General features: G+C 34.6%; 1 protein-coding gene across 2 annotated transcripts; it reads left to right on the top strand.

Moving 5' to 3' along the window:
• Positions 1 to 14,197: 14,197 nt before the first annotated feature.
• On the top strand, positions 14,198 to 21,877 carry LOC145668483 (uncharacterized). Of its 2 annotated transcripts, none has more exons than XM_081736414.1 (2): positions 14,198 to 14,230; positions 20,006 to 21,877. In XM_081736414.1, exon 2 carries the CDS (start codon positions 20,030 to 20,032, stop codon positions 21,728 to 21,730), a length of 1,701 nt encoding a protein of 566 aa, XP_081592540.1. In that variant the 5' UTR covers positions 14,198 to 14,230; positions 20,006 to 20,029; the 3' UTR covers positions 21,731 to 21,877. The 2 variants fall into 2 exon arrangements, with proteins under 2 accessions (XP_081592540.1, XP_081592541.1); XM_081736415.1 differs by lacking the exon at positions 14,198 to 14,230 and adding an exon at positions 14,244 to 14,457.
• Positions 21,878 to 22,139: the final 262 nt, after the last annotated feature.

Below are 22,139 nucleotides of genomic sequence, written 5' to 3'. Positions count from 1 at the left end.
ATTTAAAACAAAATACATCCACGGGATTTTTCGCAGGAGAGGGCAGAGTTCGTCCTCTGGTTTTGAATTTTTAATATAGCTATAATAAGAAAAAGGATATGCAAAGAAGTCGCACTGAAGGTGGTATATTTGATACCATCTCGGTATTCACGGTAATATCACATGACATAATTAATTAGAACGCGGGAGCTATTATTTAGTGGGGTGTTTAAAATAAAAGAGAGTGTACACCCAGAATAACGATATACCTTTTTTACACAAACTCAAAGTAAACAGTATTTTTACGACCAGAGATGTGCATAAAAAAATTTTGGGAGAGTGTTAGGGGTGTGTAGAATACTCCCTGGACATAATGTCAATTTTTACTACAGAAGTTGTAAACGTAAAAAAATGAAGAAACTACTACAGGGTTAAATTCAATGTTTGTTTGCTCCTACAGGGAAAATGTTTGTTTATGCCCGGAAACTTAATACAAACTATTCATTTACTTGTTAGGGAGGGGCCATAGGGTGTACCTATGGGGTCCGTTGGTGTACTTGTATTACAATATGTTGTTGTGTGTACTTGATAACCAAGAGTAGCAAAGCCACCTTAACGTTACCATAGCCTCTTAGCCGTTGGCCCCGCGACCAGAATGGCATGTATTAATTACATGTATTAGGAGCAAAATTTAGTAATAGAGACCACAACACACTTGTTTGCTCTGTGCCTAAGATGGTGGTAAAACGGCACTGGAGAGTAGATTAGACTGGACAGTAGAGTAGACGGTCCTAGCGCGGGGCCCCCTTAGGCTCGGGGCCCAATTTGGAGCAATCGGTCCAATCGGCTTAAGGCCAGCCCTGTATGTACATACTAGATATACAAGTAAAATATACGTATTTGCTATTTCCTGCGAAAATAATTGTTGCAAGGAGAGCCACATGCCCACCAAATTTATCCAAATAGTTTAGAAAGGTCACAATCCACAAATGATCACAAATAATTCGGATGAAAGTATAAACACATATGTTAGATGTGCAATGAAGAAATACATATTGCAAGTACTATCCACCACTTTATAACACAGACCAACAGTTTTTTAAAGCACAATATCTTACGCAACAAACATGTCCCAATAGTGATATTCCACAAAAAGAAATGCTGTAAACAAAGTGATCTCTTACACCAACCACAACGAATCACAGCAACCTGTCTACAAATGTCACATGTCGGGATGTGATTCGTGGAAAAGGAGAGCTCTTCTGGGGTCTGAAATTGTGCCGGTTTGTCTGTTGTATAGCCAATGTGATACCAAGCGTATTTGATGAGATCTTCGTATCTTAGAGATGAGAATTGATTATGTGTCAGAGATTGTAGTTTGATTATGTGTCCCGTATATGCAAATTAATATCAGACTGTTGTAAGATAACAGTGTCCAAAAAGCAGCGCACAAATGTCTTCCACAAGCGAAAAAAGTACACATCTAGTGGTTGCAGCTTCCAAGTTAAACCTTGTGGTATTGTAAGTAGCACAGTATTTTTCTCTTCCGGTTAAATGGAGCGTAGGGTATTTTCACAATGTCCACTCCAAGCGTCCAATAGAAGAACTGTTTGACGCTGTGTTGTAGGAAAATACACGTGCTCTAGCCAACGGCGATAAAGTTCTTTTGTGAGTTTTCCTGATTTTGAGGCGTCAAGATATACGTTACGGGGCCGAAATACAGTGTTGTGCACGCGTGGGCCGAACTCACAGTTGGCTTCTTCAGAACAATGAGTAATGGTGTTAACAAAGCAACATCGGCTGAGTTGGTCGGTTGTATTGTATAACTGTGTGTTGTCGCACTCACAGATTGGACAACTGTTTTCACTTTCTTCATTCCCTGAGTAGCCAAGGTTCGACTGCCATGCATTTCTAGTTGGAAACCACTTTGATCGGAGTTGTACACATTACCTAGCCCGAATTGGATAATATGGTGTTTTACATTGTCAATAAACGCATTTACGGTTCTCAATATGTCCTCTTTAGCTTCTGACGTAAGTGTCGTCGATATAAATTTCGCCACCTTTCGCGATACGATTTTGTTCGTTGTTTTAAACTCCCAAAGCCAGGTATTTGCTGCCTTAAATGATGGAAGATGAAATCTATTGATGACCTGCAGAGCCCATCGTCGTAGATCAACATCGTGTACTGGAAAGTGTGCCTCACGAGCGTCTTGGAATTGCCGAAAAACGTATTGAGATACCTGCGATATCTCATCCTTCCGTGTTCCTCCACCAATGACTTGCTCTTCCCAGCGTTCTAGCTGCTACCTTGAGGTTACCTTTCTAAATTTTGCTTGTACGGATCGAAGGTAAAGCGGTCTTTTAATATCACTTCTCCAGTAGTTGACACCCTTTTGTTTGTATGCAAAGGTGATGTCTGCTTGACCATGTACGGTTGTGCCGCCATCGCACTCTTCTACGTCGTCATCCACAGGAGAATATTGGGCGGTATCCTATTCCTTGTCGTCCTTCTCAAATGCTGATGTTAATATTTCTTCTGTGTCCAACCTAGCCATATCGTCCATCCAGTATTCCAGCAAACATTACAATAAGCGTGCTGTATCCCTTTCCTGTGCTGTTATTGGCGACTCTGGTCGATGTATCACTTCAAAAGCAACAAACAGTAAACGCAGAATGTTAGCGGGATTCATGCTGGATTTCTTTTCTTTAACACGCTGATGAAACAACGAATTTATATCATACGCATATGAGTATCTGACGCAATGTACTTAACTTCTTGATTACATATTATGCACACAAGGTAGATATTGATATCTCATTTTTGCACGTGTGGCTTATTATCTTGAAGTGTTCTTTTGTGGCATTCATGTATCATTATCACAAGTAAAAAGTTTTTGCACAAGCCAAGGACCAGACAAGTATAATTGCACACCGCCTTGTCTATTATCGGTCATATGTTTTGCACACACAGATAAAATTACTATCGCTTGAACTTATCACATGCAGCGCTGAGCATGACCCCCTCGTAGGCTTTTTACTGCAAAGATAACATTATACATATTTGATAATACAGTTTGATATCTTCTGCTGCCCAGTTATATGCACTTAACTTTTGAAACGGTTCTTCAGAATACACATCTCTCGCATTGTTTGCTCAGTAAATGACACCTTAACGGCTTCCTGTCTGTGAGACGTAACATATTCGTATGTCGTTTTAGAAGTTCTGTCTTTTAAATGTAGTTTCTCCATGAGTGGGACATATACATTGGCTCGTAATAGAAAGATATGCGGGCCCCAGAAATATATGGTGGAAATTTCCGCAAATTGTTTGTGAGGTTTTGGAGATTTAGAGCGTTTTTGAAAATATTTCGGAAGGAGCTTACTCCCCTTCAAAGAGTTTTACCGCACAAGAGAAAAATAAGTATTTCTTACTTTTAAATCTACTATCTGCATGCGTAGTTTCCTTGGAATCGCTTGTACCCTTTCTCGATTTTGGCCTTTGTCATTACTTTTGGAGATATTTAAATGGAGGCCGCTGTTCCCCCTGCAACCGTTTTTTCACACAAAAAGAAAACCCCGCATTCCTTAATTTTCTGTCTAGTATGTGTATACGCCTTTTTCTGCAAATTGCTCGTGTTCTTTTGGAGATTTCAAGCTTTTTTGAAAATATTTCGGGAGGAGCTTAGGCCCCTTCAAACCGTTTTTCTGCAGAAACGAAACAATACGCGTTCCTTACTTTTAAGTCTAGTACCTGCATGCGTACTTTCCCTAGAATCGCTTGTGGCCTTTTTCGATTTTGGCCTTTGTCATTATTTTTGGAGATAATTGAATAAAGGCCGTTGCTTCCCCTGCAACCATTTCCTCACAGACAAGAAAAAACCCGTGTTTCTTAATTTTCTATCTAGTATGTGTATACGCCTTTTCCTGCAAAATTGCTCGTGTTCTTTTGGAGATTTCAAGCTTTTTTGAAAATATTTCGGGAGGAGCTTAGGCCCCTTCAAACAGTTTTTCCGCAGAAACGAAAAAATACGGGTCACTTTATTTTATGTCTAGTATCTACCTGCAAAACTTCATTGAAATCGACGTGCAACACTTTACGGATGTTCCATGTAAGTTTTAATTAGGCGGAAGGAAATTATCTTAAGAGGGGTATGTCCAAATTTTTAACATCTAGCAGATTTTCGTTTTTAAGAAGTTGAATTCGCTGTGTTCTTCCAATGGCAAACAAAAACTAAGTCATACTTTCTGTGTACAATCAACGATTTTCTCATCAAATTAAGACAAAAGCACATGTCGAAATGATGTACTACGCTGATGAAAATGTTATATGTTATTATATTGTATAAATCCTATTTTCTTCGTCGCTGATGTATAATAAGGATATGAACAACAATGTAGTGCGAAACAAATCTTGAGCATTTATTGATTTGATAAACAGTTTTAAGCCTGTATATTATATTGGTTGTACTTGTAACATCTGTTGTGATTAACTTGTCATTATTCAACGGCGCAAATAGTCTTCATAACCTTGAAAAAATTGTCCAATGAGGGTTTTTGCTTTACTATTTCTATAATATTGTGAATATTTTACATAGTGCCGCTTCAAGACGTAGCATATGTTGAATACAGTGCTAAGCCACATTATATATATATATATATATATATATATATATATATATATATATATATATATATATATATATATATATATATTAAAAAATGCTTTGCTTTTCTGAGGTTCGCATTTTTTCCAACAAATCATCTTCACTTACTTGAGAAACACATTTCTCTTCACTATTACGAAATAAATGTTCAATGTAACTTTATTTGTCCCTGTAATACCATTTTTCTCGCACACTTTCTGGCACTACTTGTATTAACTTCCACCATCTTGTTTCGACAGGTAGGATAGGATGTTCATGCTGAAATGTTTGAATTATACTCGCGGGCCAAGACGGATTTATAGCATCTGTGCTGTTGTATCTTAGCATTTATTGAAACTTCTAACCCACAGTTAAAAGTACTACAGATGAAGAAACAGAAGCTACTTTTAGTTTATTTTCGGCCATAGTGTGACATAGCGCTATCTTGCTCCAGGCCCTTCAATTATGTTTGACGCAATTAAGTGTCACTACACAGATTTTATTATAATTTTATCTTAATATTTTCGTAAATGAGCAATATGTTGTCACTTTGTATTTACTTGAAGTTAATATTCGCTTTTCCTGGCGTAAAACACATATTTATGGAACATTAAAGGTAATTTTCGTATTTAATTTGTGTTTGTTTCTTCACCAATTTACAAGAATAATGGTAGGAATTAAAGCTACGGACAACAAGCACTATAAGTTTACCTTGGAATTAAAAATTATTAATAATAGAAAGAATTTACATTGAAAAACATAAATTTCAATAATGCATATTATTTGCTTAAATTGTCAACTTAAAGTGCTAATTACTATGAGAAGAAATAACAATCCTTTTGACAAAGTTTGAAGCTAGAGAATATGATAATTGAGTTTCCGGTGCGTCAATTGTTCTAAATAACGCACACATATACCATTCTCACTTCTGAAGAATAAGTGAGTTTTGAGAGCCTGATCTTCAAAATAAAGACAACAACATACTCGAAAAGACAAAAAGGCCTTCCCCTTTCTGAATCTTCTGTAAGTACTATTAATGTCAAGCATAAAGTTTTAGTTGAAAGAAGTTAAAATAGTAAACTATATATAAATACAGTACTTTTTGTTAAAATGTCAAGAAAGATTTCTCATCTAATCTAACTATTAACAACTTCTGAGTGAGATATTTACGTAATCCAAGTGAGAGATCTCCGAACTTCGCTCTATGTACAAAATTAAGTTGTTGAAGTACTTTGTATACTTGTATAATTAGAAGTGGCCTTATGAAAACTTCTGTACACAGGAGTTTACACACACAGCTATTAAAACTCCTTCCGCAAATTGCTTGACCAGAGTGCGCTCCAACTAATCTCCTGGAACTGTGAGAACTTTGTCTTTCCTGACTTTGAGGTTAAAATGTCCCTGCACTGAATACAATAACAGCACAGCATACAGAGTTAGGAAACGACCAAACATTGATAGTTATATTCAGTGGGCGAAGCTAAGTTTGTTTTGTCAAACTACCTTTCAGCTTGTAAAGGATAATTTCTATTCTCTAGCTACAACGACTTTGGTTACTTTTATGTTTATAGCGTCTATTGTATATTTTGTTAACAAACTGCAACGATCAAGAATCATAAATGCTTTTGCGATAGGAGTAGATACAGAGATGGGTAGAGGCAAAACAATGTCCTAGTACAAATATGTTGACAGTATATTAGCAGTTATTATAGATTTAAAAGTAGTGACTTTGCAAGACAACTTTCTCCGTTATCATATTACGAAACGTCAATAAGAAAATATCTGTTCTTTTAATATCTACCAACATACAAAATATTACATTACATTTTAGAGTATTTTTGGTTAATTTATGCCTACACATTTGTTGTTACGTTTTATCTTTCAACTTATTTGAATTCTTTCTATAGTTATTTAAAGTAATGTTCATCACTTGTAGAAACATGCATGTCACTGTTGAGGAGTATGAGTGTCACTTTTAGATGTATGTGTCTCATCGTTAGAAGACAAAACAACAATAGATATAATGTGTAAGTTAAAGATAAAAGTTTCTACATGTAATGTTCATAAATAAATAAATTAATCTGTTCCAGGATAATAACCGTATCTATCAGTTACTATTGGCAAGAAAGAACATACTTTTTAACACCTCTAAAATTCTATGTTCTCAATTTTTCAAAAACTACACGTTAGGGTTTATACCAGGAATGACCAATTCCAAAATGTTTAGTTTCCGGAATCCAGAAAGTAAAATCGTAAAAATCCCGGAATTCGGAAAAATCCGAAATTTAGAAATCTTTATACTTTGGAAAAATGTCGAAATTCGGAAAAATTCCGGAATTTAGAAAATTTTGGATTTTTTCAAATTCCAAAAATTTTCGAAAATCAACATGTTTCCGAATTCCGGATATTTTCCAAAATCCGGAAAGGGAAATTTTCGATTCCGGAAATTAAATTTTCAGAAATATTTACTATCATATCACTTTGTCATTATGTGACTTGTCGATTGATATATAGGGTAAACGATACGAATATCGGTAGCAATTCGGAATATTGAAAATAATTTAGCCACTTTCTACAACAAAGAAAATCATAAATAATACATCAACTACATAATACCTTGTACTAAAATAACCACCAACTGAAGTTCAATATTAGGAAGCAACTACAATTTATCACTATTTTCTTACAGTATTTAAAGCAGGGATATTGCAAACATTTTAATATAATATCGCCACTTAAAAATCCCAGCATTTACTAAATAGAAGGATACATTCACGTAGTTGGATAAATAAAAGAGAACATATTTGGAACCACAATAAAGAAGTTTTCGACAAATAATAATAATATACACTGAGCCAATAATTTTAACAAATGTGTTCAGTACGTAAGAAAACTAGACCTTCTCTGTGAATCCATCTAATGCAGATGTATTATGAAAACACTTGCAACATACAGATGTCATACTCCTGAGAGAGACCAAGTTCTGACACACGCTTCTCTGATTCACATTTTCTCATGAAACCACATCTTGTATTTCACACATTGAATCACGGATCTTTTGTACTTTTGGTGATAATAAAACTCTCCACAATCATCACTAAAATTGTCTTTCTGAAGGTGTGTTTTCTTTGTAATAGGCTGATTACGGTTTGACGAACACCTCTTTCAAATTGTCTGAGTGGTTCACCTCCTGATTTTTTTTTGAATGTTTGTGATCTACGTTTGAAAATTCATTCATATTCTACCAGCAATTCCGGTTTCAGATCAATGTTTTGCTGCTGGATGATTTTCTGGAAATATAGGCGCTGAATCTCTTATATTGAAAAAATGTCATTAAAGTTTAACATGAGAAGTTACCCTTGGGAATTTTTAATGATCCCTGATGTTCATCAATAAAGGGGAACCTGTAAGTTCTTTATCAAATACATGCTTGTGGGCATCTTCCAATCTCTCGAAGATTAAGCTAGGAGTAAAGGCATTCTCTGGAAACACGTTTGGATCATACAGATTGATTCATGTTGCCTTAAACTCTAAAATATGTTTTTCAGGAGTGCCATACTCGAGCAAAATGTCTTGGAAGCTATTGCTTGTTTAAACATTTCCCAGGAAACATTTGTCGAAGTGTTTCTGTATCTTCATTTCAGATTACTTTCAGAGATTTGAAGTAGCTCATATGAAGTGGCGGCAGTTCTGGCTAAAATTAGTAACTGGTGATATTGCTAACGAGCGTGTATGGCATTTAGGTCTGAATTACACTAACTTAGTTATTCATTACTGTACTCCATACTAATGAAAGAAGACACTTTTTCTGTATCACTTGCAATGAGCTAAAGTTATATGTGATGACAACACATGTTGGAGAAGTGTTTGTATAAGACAAAGAGAACATAGGGATAACTACCAAAATGTTTTTGTTGCCTCAAATTACAAAGTGTGTCCTATTTCGCAATAACTAAGACAAACTGGTGGACAGAGAATTTCTTGGAAACGCTTCAACAAACAAGTATGTCCCCTAAGGAACAGCTCTTGAATAGTGTTGGTAGCTTCTCAGCTAAAATTTTGGACTTCAGAGGCGATATAGTCGACATGACGATATTTGCCTCAGTTACCCTATATTGGTCTCGCATTTCCACAATATTACAGTTAAAAACAAAGTAACGTTTAAGAGTTAATTTTAACTTTGAGATTTATCTTATCACAGTGTACACTGTCATCTTGCTAGCGTGATAGTGAAAAAAATAATGAGGGTATATATCAGTTTAATCTTAATAGATGACGTGGTTATCGTCAACATTAAATTGTAACTTTACAAAAACATGTTTTTATCTTTATTTCCTTGAAAACTACGCATGAGAATGTTCATTCACTCAGACAATTTTGTTAACCTCAATGATATATATATTACTTTCAGCATATCCGGGTATTATAGTTGTCTGGACACTACATTATAGTATGTTAGTGCACACTACAGTACGATACGTAGCTGGAAGTGAAGTGGTGGGTATGTAGCTTTTATCTTTCGATTACACAAAATATTGTTCTCTAAGCAAGTCCAGGTATAGATTGTTTTCGAAATAAAAAATAACTTTAGTGGATTTAAGTATAAGACTTCTTGAAATATCTGTTATCCATCATCTGTTGCAAATAATTTTTTGTTTTTATTTAAAAGGGGATATTTTGTCATGTATTAATGGTTTGTAGATTTTAGTGTTCCTGTGGTTTATAGTATGTAAGAAATGTCTAGGAGTTAAGAATGTGATGGGAGCCTTTATTTAAATATCTCCAACCCGCCATGTATCGCCAAGAGATGGCCGTCCTGTATGAAAGAGGAAAGGTTCTAAAATGTGCTAAACTTGGTGGCTTTCAACGTTCCTCTGGCGTATACTATGGTAGAAGCGTATCGAAGTTAAGAATACAATAGATTTTCTTGAAATATCTCTAGTGAAAATGTGGCAGTTAATTTTAATCTGCTTCTTCCTGGATGTCGGGGATCGAACCAGGAATCCCACGTACCAGAGATAAGCGCTTTATCATTGAGCCAACGTGACCCCTCTGATTATTTTATTCTTTGATTGAAATATATCAGCGGACATAGAACGTGTCAGCGTTCAATCCTTGATGTATTGTTTCTCGTTTCGAGTAGATACGAATTTCCTTTTACGATTCGTGGCTAACCCTGTCCCTGTTTCACATTCAGTGATGCATTAATGTAATCTAGATTCATATTAATTAATTTACTATGTTCCTGTACCTGACCTGGAACTGACATTTTGTTCTCGAAGTATGACAACACTTTTAATATTCCCTTCAGTTTTCGGTGCAATACAACTCCAAAATTATGTGTTTCTACATATATATATATATATATATATATATATATATATAGAGAGAGAGAGAGAGAGAGAGAGAGAGAGATGTGTTCAAATTATTAAACTCAACATTCAATTTCTTACAATATTACGTGAGAAAATACGTTCGAACTTAGTCCAAATTACTACTTTGTCAGTCTGTCCTAATTTCTAGTGGGTGTGGCATATGCTTTTCAATATCAATAAAACAAATGCGTACGTAACATTCAAATATAATTACTATAAAGTGTGTATATCCAAATTGGAAACAAAAAATGAAATCCAATACTTACAAGAAAATTATCTCTCACACAAAGATTAATATTTCTTATGAAATCCCTTATTCTTTATTAAGACTTTTATCCTTTGTGGCATCCTACGTACGAGTTTAGCACATTTTGCCTTCAATTCAACATCGTGATACCACAAATTGTTGATCTCCTTGATCAATTGAAATTTGGTTCTAATGTGTTTCTTCTCTAGCTTTTCTTTCATAAAGCTCCAAAAATTTTCAATCGGTTTATATGAAGACTAGTGCCTGGCTAGGGAGGAACACTTATTTCGTTGTTCTCGAAGAATTTTGTCACGGCTTTGGCCCGGTGGCATGGGGCTCCATCATGCATAAAGATGAATTGTACGTCATCAAAATAGAGTGCAGTCTGGGAAAGCAGTTCTTCTTGAAGAACTTGTAGGTATTGGTCGTGCTTCATTGTTCTTTTTACTATATTCAGTCTTCTAGGCCCGAAGACATAGATCACACCCCAGCCCATGACTGAAGTAGGGTACTTCACGGTTTATTAAATACATTCCAACTTGAATTCCTCCTAGATCAACGTCGCACATATTGTGAACATCCATCAGACACAAAGACACATGATTCATCAGTGAAACACATTATTCTCCAATCGTCAAGAGTTCAATATTCCAGGCCTCGTGCCCATTAGAGGCGATTCTTTGTCATGATTGGAGTAGACTCTAATTTTTGTTTTCTTTCTTGACCGTATGCTTTTATTCCCTCGGCACAAAGAATCCTTCGAACACTTTCAGGCCAAATGTCTGCGCCATACTCAGTCATTTTTATGCTTAAGTCTATTAGACGTTGCACTTCTGTTTCCCAGAGCCAATCTTTTTAGTTTTCTGATACCTCTTAGTGATAGCTTTGGTTTTCTCTCACACTTTCCAACCCTATTTTGACTCTTATTCATTTCAACAGAGATACTACTCACAGATTCTTGTTCTATCCCAACTCTACTAGTAATGTATTGCCGTGTATATCTTATTTCCACAAGAAGTATTTTGTTAACTTCCATTTTACACGGAGAAAGGTATTTTGCTTTTCCCATTATGCTGCAATTACAATACTACACAGAATAAAAGATTGATACACGAAACACGTCACTTTCATTTGAAACTGGCCCACTCGAATTGTTGAACGCTTTGAATGTTGTTAACTTCTTACGACAGCAACCACAACACTTCAGACTGTAACTTGTTGATAGGAACCACAATTGCTACAACTGAAACACCACTTTCAGAATTTCCCCCCTCACTAATACCATCTGCTGTTCAACGGTGATATCACCACTTCAACTGTACAGTAAACAAATGAAGGATCCTATATTGGTGGTTTAATCAATAAAACTAAATATTCTAGAACTCTGAAATTAGGACTCCTACATCAATTTTGCATTTTTCGAGCTTGAGTCTAATCATTTGAACACGTATATATATATATATATATATATATATATATCATATTCATGTTTCCATGTGAGGTTAATTTTTGGAAGTTTTTTGTTGGTGAAATGGGTTATATTCTTGTACGTTATCTATGAATGTGTCGTTCTCTACGACATTCTCTACATCGATAAAATAAACCACGATACTAAACGTTCCTCCTCAAATGCGAAGTAGAAGGATCAGCCCTCCAACACTAAGGTGATCATAATTTCGTCAGTTGAAAGTGGGACACCTAGAAAAAAAGAGTTGCAGCAAAAAGTTATTTTGAAAAAAAATCATAATTTCACAATAAAACAACACTACAAATTGAATACTTGAAACAAAACTGTATTTACTGCGTAGTTGCAAACTCAACAAAGCAAAGTAAGATATAAACATATAATTCTGTTGCTTGGGTCTAAAAGGGCCAATGCCACTTTTTGGCGAAATTGAGATTTTCAGCAATTTGAATGTCCCTAGTTGTGTATTTTCTTGTGTAAGATGTGCAAGTGTCAACAAGGAATAGTTTTAGAATAATTTTCCAAATAATGTTATAGACACTTGCTGAGGATGAAGTATTTCTGTGTTTAAAAAAGACCAAAGTATATACATTGGCCTTTCTTCAATCTACTAAAAATAATGTGTATTATCACGAAAGTAAACATTGGTCTTTTTTAATTTCAATATTGTTAATATTTTGATGCGACCAAAGTAAGAATTGGCTTTTTTTGATCTAGTGTTTTGGAAACTCTGTTGAGGCCAATGTTTAAACTTTGTACTTAAGTGTTTGACTTGAAAGGCAGTGTCTTTTGTGTGACATCTAAAGGAAAACAAGGTAATAATGATATGCTTTTGTGTCTGTGAGTGTAAATCCGACAACAATCTGGTTCATAGTGACCAGCCATGGTTGAAAGTGTATATTTTGTTAACACTGCATAGGATTGCCAATTCAGCCACTTTGTTGCTAGATCTGGCCATCTTGAGAGCCTGGCTAGCCACAAATTTTCAAGAAAGCCACTAGTAGCTTTTCTACCCATGTGCTTTTTGCCTTTTGCCATTTCTAACCATTTTCTGAGTTCAACCACTTTTTATCGTTAGCAAGTGTCTAGTTTTTATGGGGGGAGATTTGTAATACAATAATGAAACACATTTTAAAATTTCGCTTATATGCTTAATGCTTCACTTCAAGGCATATAGGCAATTATCTACATAACTTTCACGACAATTGCATATTATAGTGGAAATGTGTTATGCTCAAAGCATAATTTGTAAGCAAACTCGAAGTTTAAACTTTCAATAAAGGGCCAATGTCATTGTATCTGTTAAAAAACTTGTAGAATTACAAGATCAAAAGGTACAATTTCAAGAGTTATCGAGGAGATAAGCTGAGATATATATATTCACGAAAATGCAAGTATCCGATAGGGCATAAACATATCTTTCATTAGTGAAAGTATGAATTTTCTATTTGCAAGTACGTTTGAAATACTTTCAAACAAAGAAAAAAACAAAAAATGTAAGAAACTTCAAAAGCATTTTTCTCAAAATAGTATTTTCTGACATTTGTTCTTTTAGACCTAAGCCACAGAATTAATTTTAAAATAAAACTTAATTACTTTGTTTTGTAACGACAGAAAACAGTACCAAAATACTGTTACTAGCTCATTAATCTTATAAGTGATTTAATTATGTTCAGGGGGCGCGGTGGCTCAGTGGTAGAGCGTTCACCTCCAGTGCTTGGGATCCCTGGTTTGATCCCAGTTCGGGCCGTGTGGACTTTGTGGTGGACAATCACCGTGCTCGTGGGTTTTCTCGGGGTTCTCCAGTTTCCACCTTATTCCTTCATTTCACCATTTCACTCATTTCTCATTAACACCGTCTCCTTTGGCCTAACCGGCGTAATCGTGGGACGTAAAACTGAAATATTTCATTTCATTTTAATTATGTTCATTACTTCAATCATACTTGTTTTAAGACTCTATTACTCATGTTTACTAACCAAGTAATTGTGAAAGTCACAAATTACACTTTCTCAGATTGAATCAGAGTAATTCAGTTCCTTTCATATCTCTATTGTGATTGTCTATATTATTATTGAATGCTAAGAGATTCCCTAAACTGATCATCAATTGTATACAATATATCATTATGCTAAAGTAAATTATAAAGATTATTCGTGTTGCAATAAAAAAATTGGGACATATTGTCTTTGAAAAGTTGAGATTACATTATCTGATCTCAAAACTGAGCATCCTCAATTGATCGGGATATATGGTTGACCTACCAAATATCAGTTTCTGTACTTATATTGAAGCTTGTTAATTTCATTCACTAGAGGTAGTTACATACTATAATCCAATCTCTTTTAAAATACCTGTTGCAACTATAAGGAACTTAGTTTACACTAAGAGAGGAAAGAAGTGTCAATTGTTTGACAAACAATATCTAAACTGAAGGTGCTAATTAATGTGATAATTAATAACAATTAAATCCATTATTATTGAAACTATAGTGATTTTTTCTGAATCATGGAACTTCGGTAAGTAGTTCAAAACTTTTAAAGTATACAATGTACAGGACATTCCAAGTTTCAAAGAATATATTCGTAATTTTCCTGAAGTGGGAATTTCAATCTTGAATTTAGAAGTATATTTAGAGTTGGCAACTATGAAAAAATATCCACACTTGTTCATAATCCTCAAAAACAGATGAACAATAAGTGCATTTTAAACCTTGAAATACATAATTGAGGCTGACAAAATACCGGTAAGTTGGCAACCCTAAGTATATTCCATTATTTCACGTTACACACGAATTGTAAACCTGTTTCTAGTCTATATCTGAATATATTAATATATTGTAGTATACTTTATTAAAGCATGTGCTTTTCAATTGCTCCCTGTCCTTTCTGAAAGACGCCATTCACTTTTAGGCACTACCTAGGATTTGATCAAGAAGCAGCTTTATATGTCGGTGTGTCAATTCGTCCATTGGAAAGTACTATCAAATCTTATACACATATAGTAGAACTCCTTCGTGGCGAAGTAGTTAGCGTACGCGCCTTTGGCGTGGGAGACCCGGGTTTGATTCCTGGAGGGAGTTCATGTGGTTCGGATTCCACATTAATCAGTAGGTCTCTCTCATATAGCCTCGCTGCTGAAAGGAACGTTAAAGTCAACTCAACTAATATAATGATTTAGCTAGAGTGTGGCCAGGGGGTTCAGCCCCTACCTGGGTCATAATATCACCTCCCCCTAGAAATGATCTCGGGCCCACCTGACTTAGTATTCTGTCTGTCTTAGTATTAGGACTACACACACTTTATTCAAAATACAAGAAAGGAATGAATTTCGAACACGAACAAAAGCAAACCATTCTATTGTCAGAGTTCAAGTAATTGCTCTAAAAATAGTGTACAATGTCCATACACTTTTACGCAATCAAAATTGTAAGATATTAATCATTCTTGTTTTGTAGTGCGAACTTTCATTATAGTCTAGGTCAGTTGTTTCCAATCTGGGGAGAGGCAGAAGAGCATGAAGAGCAAGCAAGGAGAGCGCAAGCTATGGCAAAAATAAAATTTGAAGTTATGAATAAAACACAATTTGTAATAAGCACAATTTACACTTAAGATTTAACAAACTTCAAAACACTACATGTTTCGCATTTTGTCTTTCTCATTCCTATTCAAATTTTCTACTTTATTAAAATCTAAATTATGCAAATTAATGTTTTGTTTTTACAAAATTATCAAAATTAAGTACAAAATAAGATACTAATCAAGAAAGAGCAAATAAAAGCTCAGTGAGATGGTTGGCATTGCTTTTTCTTAGCAAGTTTTTTTGATGTTCGGTGATAAGTTCAAGAAAGCACACCTCAGATCACTTTCTACTTTCAAACGGTTGTGATACCTTGATTTTATTATGGTCAACGTCGATAATTCTGATTCACAGAGTTAAGTTGTCGAGAACTGAACAAGAACTTTTAAAGCTTATTTTGCTACTCTTGGATAAAGAGCTAGGAGTCGGTAAGTGTGAAGTACTAAAAATAATAATGATAAAAAAAAAAAAAAACGACACTGAAACAATTTATAACTGATTTACAAAGAGCCAAGAATGTATACTAAATTACGATTTTTCTTATGGTTATTTAACTTACAAATATTATTAAAATTGTAGCAAAAAAGCGTTAGGCCTAAATTAAATATTGCACACACGGAAAATAGCAATTGAGTAAGAGCTATGGTTTCATAAAGACCAAATTTGATAATAATAATAATAATATTGCACTACATTGGTATGCCCAAGTATTGCTGGAAACAAATATAAACTTGTGAGATTATTATTATTACTATTACTATTATTATTATTATTATTATTATTATTATTATTATTATTATTATTATTATTATTATTATTATTATTATTATTATTATTATTATTATTATTATTAATGAAGATTTGAGAATTCAAAGCTGTATCTGAAGTCGCAGAAGGGATCAGCCAAAACCCACTTATGACCAACGAGCAACAAGAATGGGGAGGGGACATAAAGCATGCAAGGTCTATGAAGGAAGCGTAAGGTAAACAAGGTTGGGGAACCACTGGTCTAGGTTTCCATTTCTTGGTTATATTTTATACCCAGAAAACGTACCTAAAATATAATATTAATCCAAGGTCATATTAACACTTTACGGACAACAAGTTCTAACTTGTTGGTATTGACTTCAGAGGCATAGAGGGGACTTCAGAGGGATGATTCTCTTGTGTTTTATTAATCTCTATTTGCAAGGCGTAAAAATATTTCTCTATCAACTCACATACAGAACCTTTGTTCACCATCGAACCTAAGTAGATTTGTCAGCTTTTCAAAGCAAAATGTTGAGACGCTGCATGCAATTTGCCCTTTCCAAAACGCTTGATGCGGTTTCTACCTTTTCGAAGCAAGATGTAGGCATATTTCATGCAACAATGTTGGGACGAGAGAATGTACATAGGGTTGCCATCTTTCCAAAGGAAAATGTTGGGACGCTTCTTGTTCCTCCTCCAAAGAATGTATAGGGATATCTCATCCGGCTTTTCGGGGAAGGGAAGGATTTCCTTTTTCCTCAATAATTTAATACGTCTTTCTATAGTGAAGAGTGATTAATTTATGTCTGATTGATGAAAAGAAGGTGAAAGAAGTCATATGTCTTATAACATCTAATAAGATCAGGCCAATTTACATAGTATGTAGTCTACAGGGTGGGCGGAAAGTAACTTCGTATTTTGAATTGAGAATTTGTATCGATGTTATGTGTAGATTGCAATAAAAGTTGCCTTGTTCTATAGACTAAAGTATGCCAGTGTTTTCTATTTTTTCCAAATTTTGTGAATCTTGTGTGGTTAATTTAAGCCACTGAGATGCAGGACGATTAAGCATTGAGGAGAAAACCAAAATTATAGGAAGATTTGAGGTGTGTCAGTCTGTAATTCAAGTCCAACAGCGGTGGAGGGGTCAACGTGGGAGGCAAGCTGTTCTGGGTGGAAAAACAATTAAAAATTGCCACAGAAAATTAATGACTACCGAAAGTAGACATTAAGAGATTAGGTAGGCCCTTGATTTCGATATCAGAGAAAAAGTTGGCTACAGTGAGGGAGATGTTCGAGAGAAGACCTTCAAAATCAACCAGGCAGGATGCAAGAAAATGGTATTACACGCTATTCCCTCCGTACAATTCTCCAGAAGGAGTTACATTACTGATAATCCTTCATTATGTCCAAAACTCTATATCCAGATAATTGCGATAGACGTGTTGAATTTTGTGAAATGATGCTCACGTGTCATGAAGATAACCCACACCTGTTTGAGAAAATTCTGTGTAGTAATGAAGCTGTGTTTCATGTAAAAGAGTTCGTTAATCGTCATAATAGCCATTATTGGGTAGGAGACGATTCCACAGAGACCGCTGAAAACTGCAGGGTTAGCCGAAAATGGCAGTGTGGTGTGGATTAACTTATTCCCGTATTATTGGACTCTATCTGTTAAGATACACTATGAACGCTCAAGGATACCTGAAAATGATAGAAAATTTTGTATAGCCTATAATTTCTGGACGGGACTAGTCATATGAACTATTATTTATGTAAGGTGGAGTTCACCCATTATTACACCATGGCTTGATGAACATTTTGAAGGATGCTATATAGGTCGCCAGGGTCCCACAGAATGGCCAGCGTGAAATCCAGATCTCACTCTATGCGATTTATTTTTATAGGGTTGTGTTATGGAAGAAGTGTATTGAAGCAAACCACAAATTATTGGTGAACCTGATAACAATATCCGTGATTTCATAAGTGGTGATCCTGCTGATATCATGAGGAAGGTCGTAGCAACCATATCTGTTCGTTTGCGACAGTGTCTAGAAAATACTGGAGCACACACTGAGTTGTGTCTTCTGGAAACAAAAGGGTATATAATAAGCTACATGCGTGCAAAAAATTGAGTTTATACCTACAATAGTTTAGGAAAGGAGAAATATTAAAAATAGTGATTTACTTTCCAATCACCCTGTATACATTAGTGCTCGAAATTTTCGAGTAAACGGGAACCCTCGTGTCCGCTTGTTACCCGAAAGAATATGAGCTCAGATCTGAACAGGTCGACCAGTTTATACCCTATCACTCATTTAGATCGTTTGACCCTATGATCCGTTAAAACCGATAGACTCCTTAGAACGGAACCCGTTAAAACCGTTAGATATAATACATGCATTATGAATCCACATATACAAAATTAACATTTTATTTTATAATGGTAACTTGAAACTATTTTTCTGTTCATGACAAAATGTTTTCGTTTTCATCGAAATATGTAACATCTGTCGACTTGTTTGTTTTTTAAAAAGAAAGAAAAGAGTGAAGAACATTGAAAATCATTGAAAAGAGTGAAAACATAGATACGGACACGGACAGTCTGCTTTTTCCTCCAACTAATCTTTTTTAACGGATAGAAATTTTTCTCAGCTGGTACTTATTTAGTACTGAAAGTAATTTCTGCAATATAAAAATAAATCTTCAATCGATGTCTTTAACTGATCCAACAACTAGAAGCAAATACCGATCAGAAAATAGTAACTGCGGATTTAAACGACAGTGCTCATAAACCATCAAGATTGATTGGTTCTGTCTATGTTTTGAATATTTGATTACAATGTTGCATGTACTTCCTGGGTTACGTTTACTTTTAATACAAGTCAGAAAGTGACTTGAGGACTCTTATAGAGGAATGACTTGTACTTAAGGACACAAGGATTACAATACACACCTATATAAACACATGTATACTTCTGTTTCTTCTCAGAGAGGGTTTCCCCTTATTTTGCAGCAATTCAAACTCTTGATTATAGTATTTCGATACTAAACTATATTTCCATTTAGGCCTATAACTAATGTACTGTATACTGCATAAATTACCACATGAGCTATGAGCAATCTAAATTTGTATAGTCTCTGTAACGGACACCTCTCATTTACAGACAAATATTCTTCATGTATCATCGGTGTCACTTATTTTATTATATTATAGAGAATAGTCATATAATATATTACATTACATATTAAATTAAATTCTAGAAAATTATAACATGGTTATAGAGCATTAAGCTTACAAGGAAGTTATGGGGAACTTGTGTTAAAAAGTGTCAATTTAACTTGTAAAGTACAACGGGAATGAAGCATTTCATCCATTTAAAATAAAACATTTTATCGTAATGATTTACCAGTATTTGTTAAAGTAGTAAAGGTGACTTTCTATTTTGAAGACAACAGTCAATGAAGAATGCAATGGATACTAAATCAAAAATCGTAAAATTTGCATTACGTTTTGATTAAATCCAGCTTTTAGTTTTTCATAATTTATTTCGATATTATCGAAACTTGACCTTTGCGACCGAGACCGGGGTCGAGATCAAGGCATGCATTTCTTGACCGAATCGAGACCGAGCAATAATTTTCGACTCGAGGCTAGATCGGACTGAGACCGTTATTTCTAGACTGATACTGTGTATAGCCTCGTCTCATCTTGTCTTGATATCATCCCTACCACCACTTCCGGGTGCAACAGAGTAAAAAGGCAGACATGGAATTCTCTCAACATTATAATTTCTTTAATATTTGAGTGGTAGATGAGTGAATATACAAATCTTTTATAGTTTTATTTACCACCTTTTATTAGAAACACTATAATACTGCTACACTAAAAATATTTAAGTTAAAAAGTTGTTGAAAAGAGGGTCTGGAGACTGAATTGAGTGTACCTCTTTCTTTTTTTTCAGGTGTCAAAGAAATGATGCAATAAAATGACTTGGTCCAAAAATCCTCAATCTCTTCAACAAAATCTTTATTTCGTAATATTAAGATCATTACTTACCAGATGTCCGAAGACAGCACATCAAATCTCCGATTTCTACAAAAGAAGACAATCCATTCGAAATTATTATGCTTTGTTGCCTAGAACTGTATTTTTAGAACTGGCAAACATGGTATTAGGAAACAACACATTATTGCTCCGAAATAATAATCAAAAAAATAATCAAGACCATTATCCACAAGAATTGTATTTGCTAGAGATATTTCTTCAGAAACATGTTCACAATATTAATATTCGATTACGGAACTACGTATTACCTTCCTATTTTACTCGGATTCTGGATCTTATAAGTAACAATGGTAGCAACATAGTAAAGCTAAATTTGGAAATTGATTTCCCACCGTATCAGTTTGCTAATTCACCACCATATCGTGTGAACGAGAAGGACTGTCATTATTTGCAAAAATTTCTATCTTCAGCTAATAATCTGGTTGATATAAAATTAGATGGATATGCTAAAGATGAGCTGTTAGCTGTAATAGGAAAAGAATGTCATAATCTCAGGGAACTAGATGTATCATATTCGCCAATTACTGATATTGGCCTGAATCTCTTAACGCAAAATATATCTGAACAGAGAAATGATGATAATACTGATAATTGTGATTGGGAAAGCACTTTCTGGAAGTTTCCAAATCTTTTCCCTCCTATTACTGATCTTATTCCTATGCGAGATCTTCAACAGCATGAAGGAAAGCGCTATAAAAGAAGGAAGACTTCCTTGTGTTCTACATTGCGTAAATTGTATCTATACGCAAACCACATTTCATGGAGAGGTCTGTTGATAGTGTTGGAGTTAATGCCAAATCTAGAAATTTTAGAACAAAATTTGGACGAACCAATGACTCATTTGATCAGAGAAGCATGGGATCAGGAACCGAATAATGAAAATAAAGTATTAAAGCTTAAAGGCTTAAAACTAAATACTGCAACTACTCAAATAATCAATTTCGCCAAAAAACTTTGTCCACAAATGCAAGAGTTACAGTTTAATGCTATTGGACAGATTTCAGTAATTGATGCAATACCCCCTCTCGAATCCCTAATTGCTGAACTCAAATTATCAAATGGTGATTTTAACGACCTGCTCCCATATTTCACTGATAAAGGAGAAAATCTTAAGAAGTTACATTTACGTTGTATTGGTCCTGAAGCTTTGTTGAACGGTGCATTGATGGATATTTCTCCCATATTGAACAACTGTCCTAATTTAAATACTATTTTTGTTGAGAATGAGTTTCAGGCTTTGCAAATAGACTATTCACCTTTACAAAGTATGTTTCTAAAAGTTGTCCGTTTAGGAACAACTGTTGCTGAAGATGGTCTTATTAATTTGCTGCATAGAGTGCCCAATATACAGGAGATATTTATTATGGTTCTTCTGGATAAATCTGAAAATTTTATTCATAAAATTTGTGATATATCGCCACGACCAAACTTGAAAATGCTTTGGATAAACCTTGGACGATTTTTGGAAACTGAAGAAGAAGTAACACTTTTCCTGACAAGCTTTGAGCAAATCAGCATTTTAGGAAAGCTTCCAAAAGCACTTAAAACATTTGGTTTAGAAAAGTACTATTACGAAGAGAACAACAGAAAGTTTTACCCTCCTGAGAGCATTATATTGTAATTTGGTTAACTTTAATTGACAAATGTACATATTCTCCTTTTAAATTTTAACTTGAAGCAGTATTTTTTTTCCATTTTGCAGAAATACTCATGTGATTCCTTAAAAAATGTAGAACGAAATAAAAGCTAATAAATTTATCCCTTTATAGTTATTAGGTTTTATTTATATGTTTTTTGAACAAGTTTTAGTGTCTGTTAAGGTTTCTAAGACAGATTGCAACAAATTCTTATCAAATACGAGGTATATATAGAAAGCAAAAACAAAACTTTCAGAAAATACGATCAACGAAACTGCTCTTGACTTTCTGCTTGCCATCGTTGCGTAATGGTATTCTTCCCAGACATTTTAACGGTAATTGTAAAATCTGGCCTTTTATCATTGTGAAAAATGAAATGAAATGAAATCTTTA

This window comes from Thermobia domestica, chromosome 13 (assembly GCF_964235325.1).
Source record: "Thermobia domestica chromosome 13, izTheDome1.hap1.1, whole genome shotgun sequence".
In the NCBI taxonomy this organism is placed as follows: domain Eukaryota; kingdom Metazoa; phylum Arthropoda; class Insecta; order Zygentoma; family Lepismatidae; genus Thermobia; species Thermobia domestica.
This window is presented reverse-complemented; position numbering and strand designations above follow the sequence as displayed.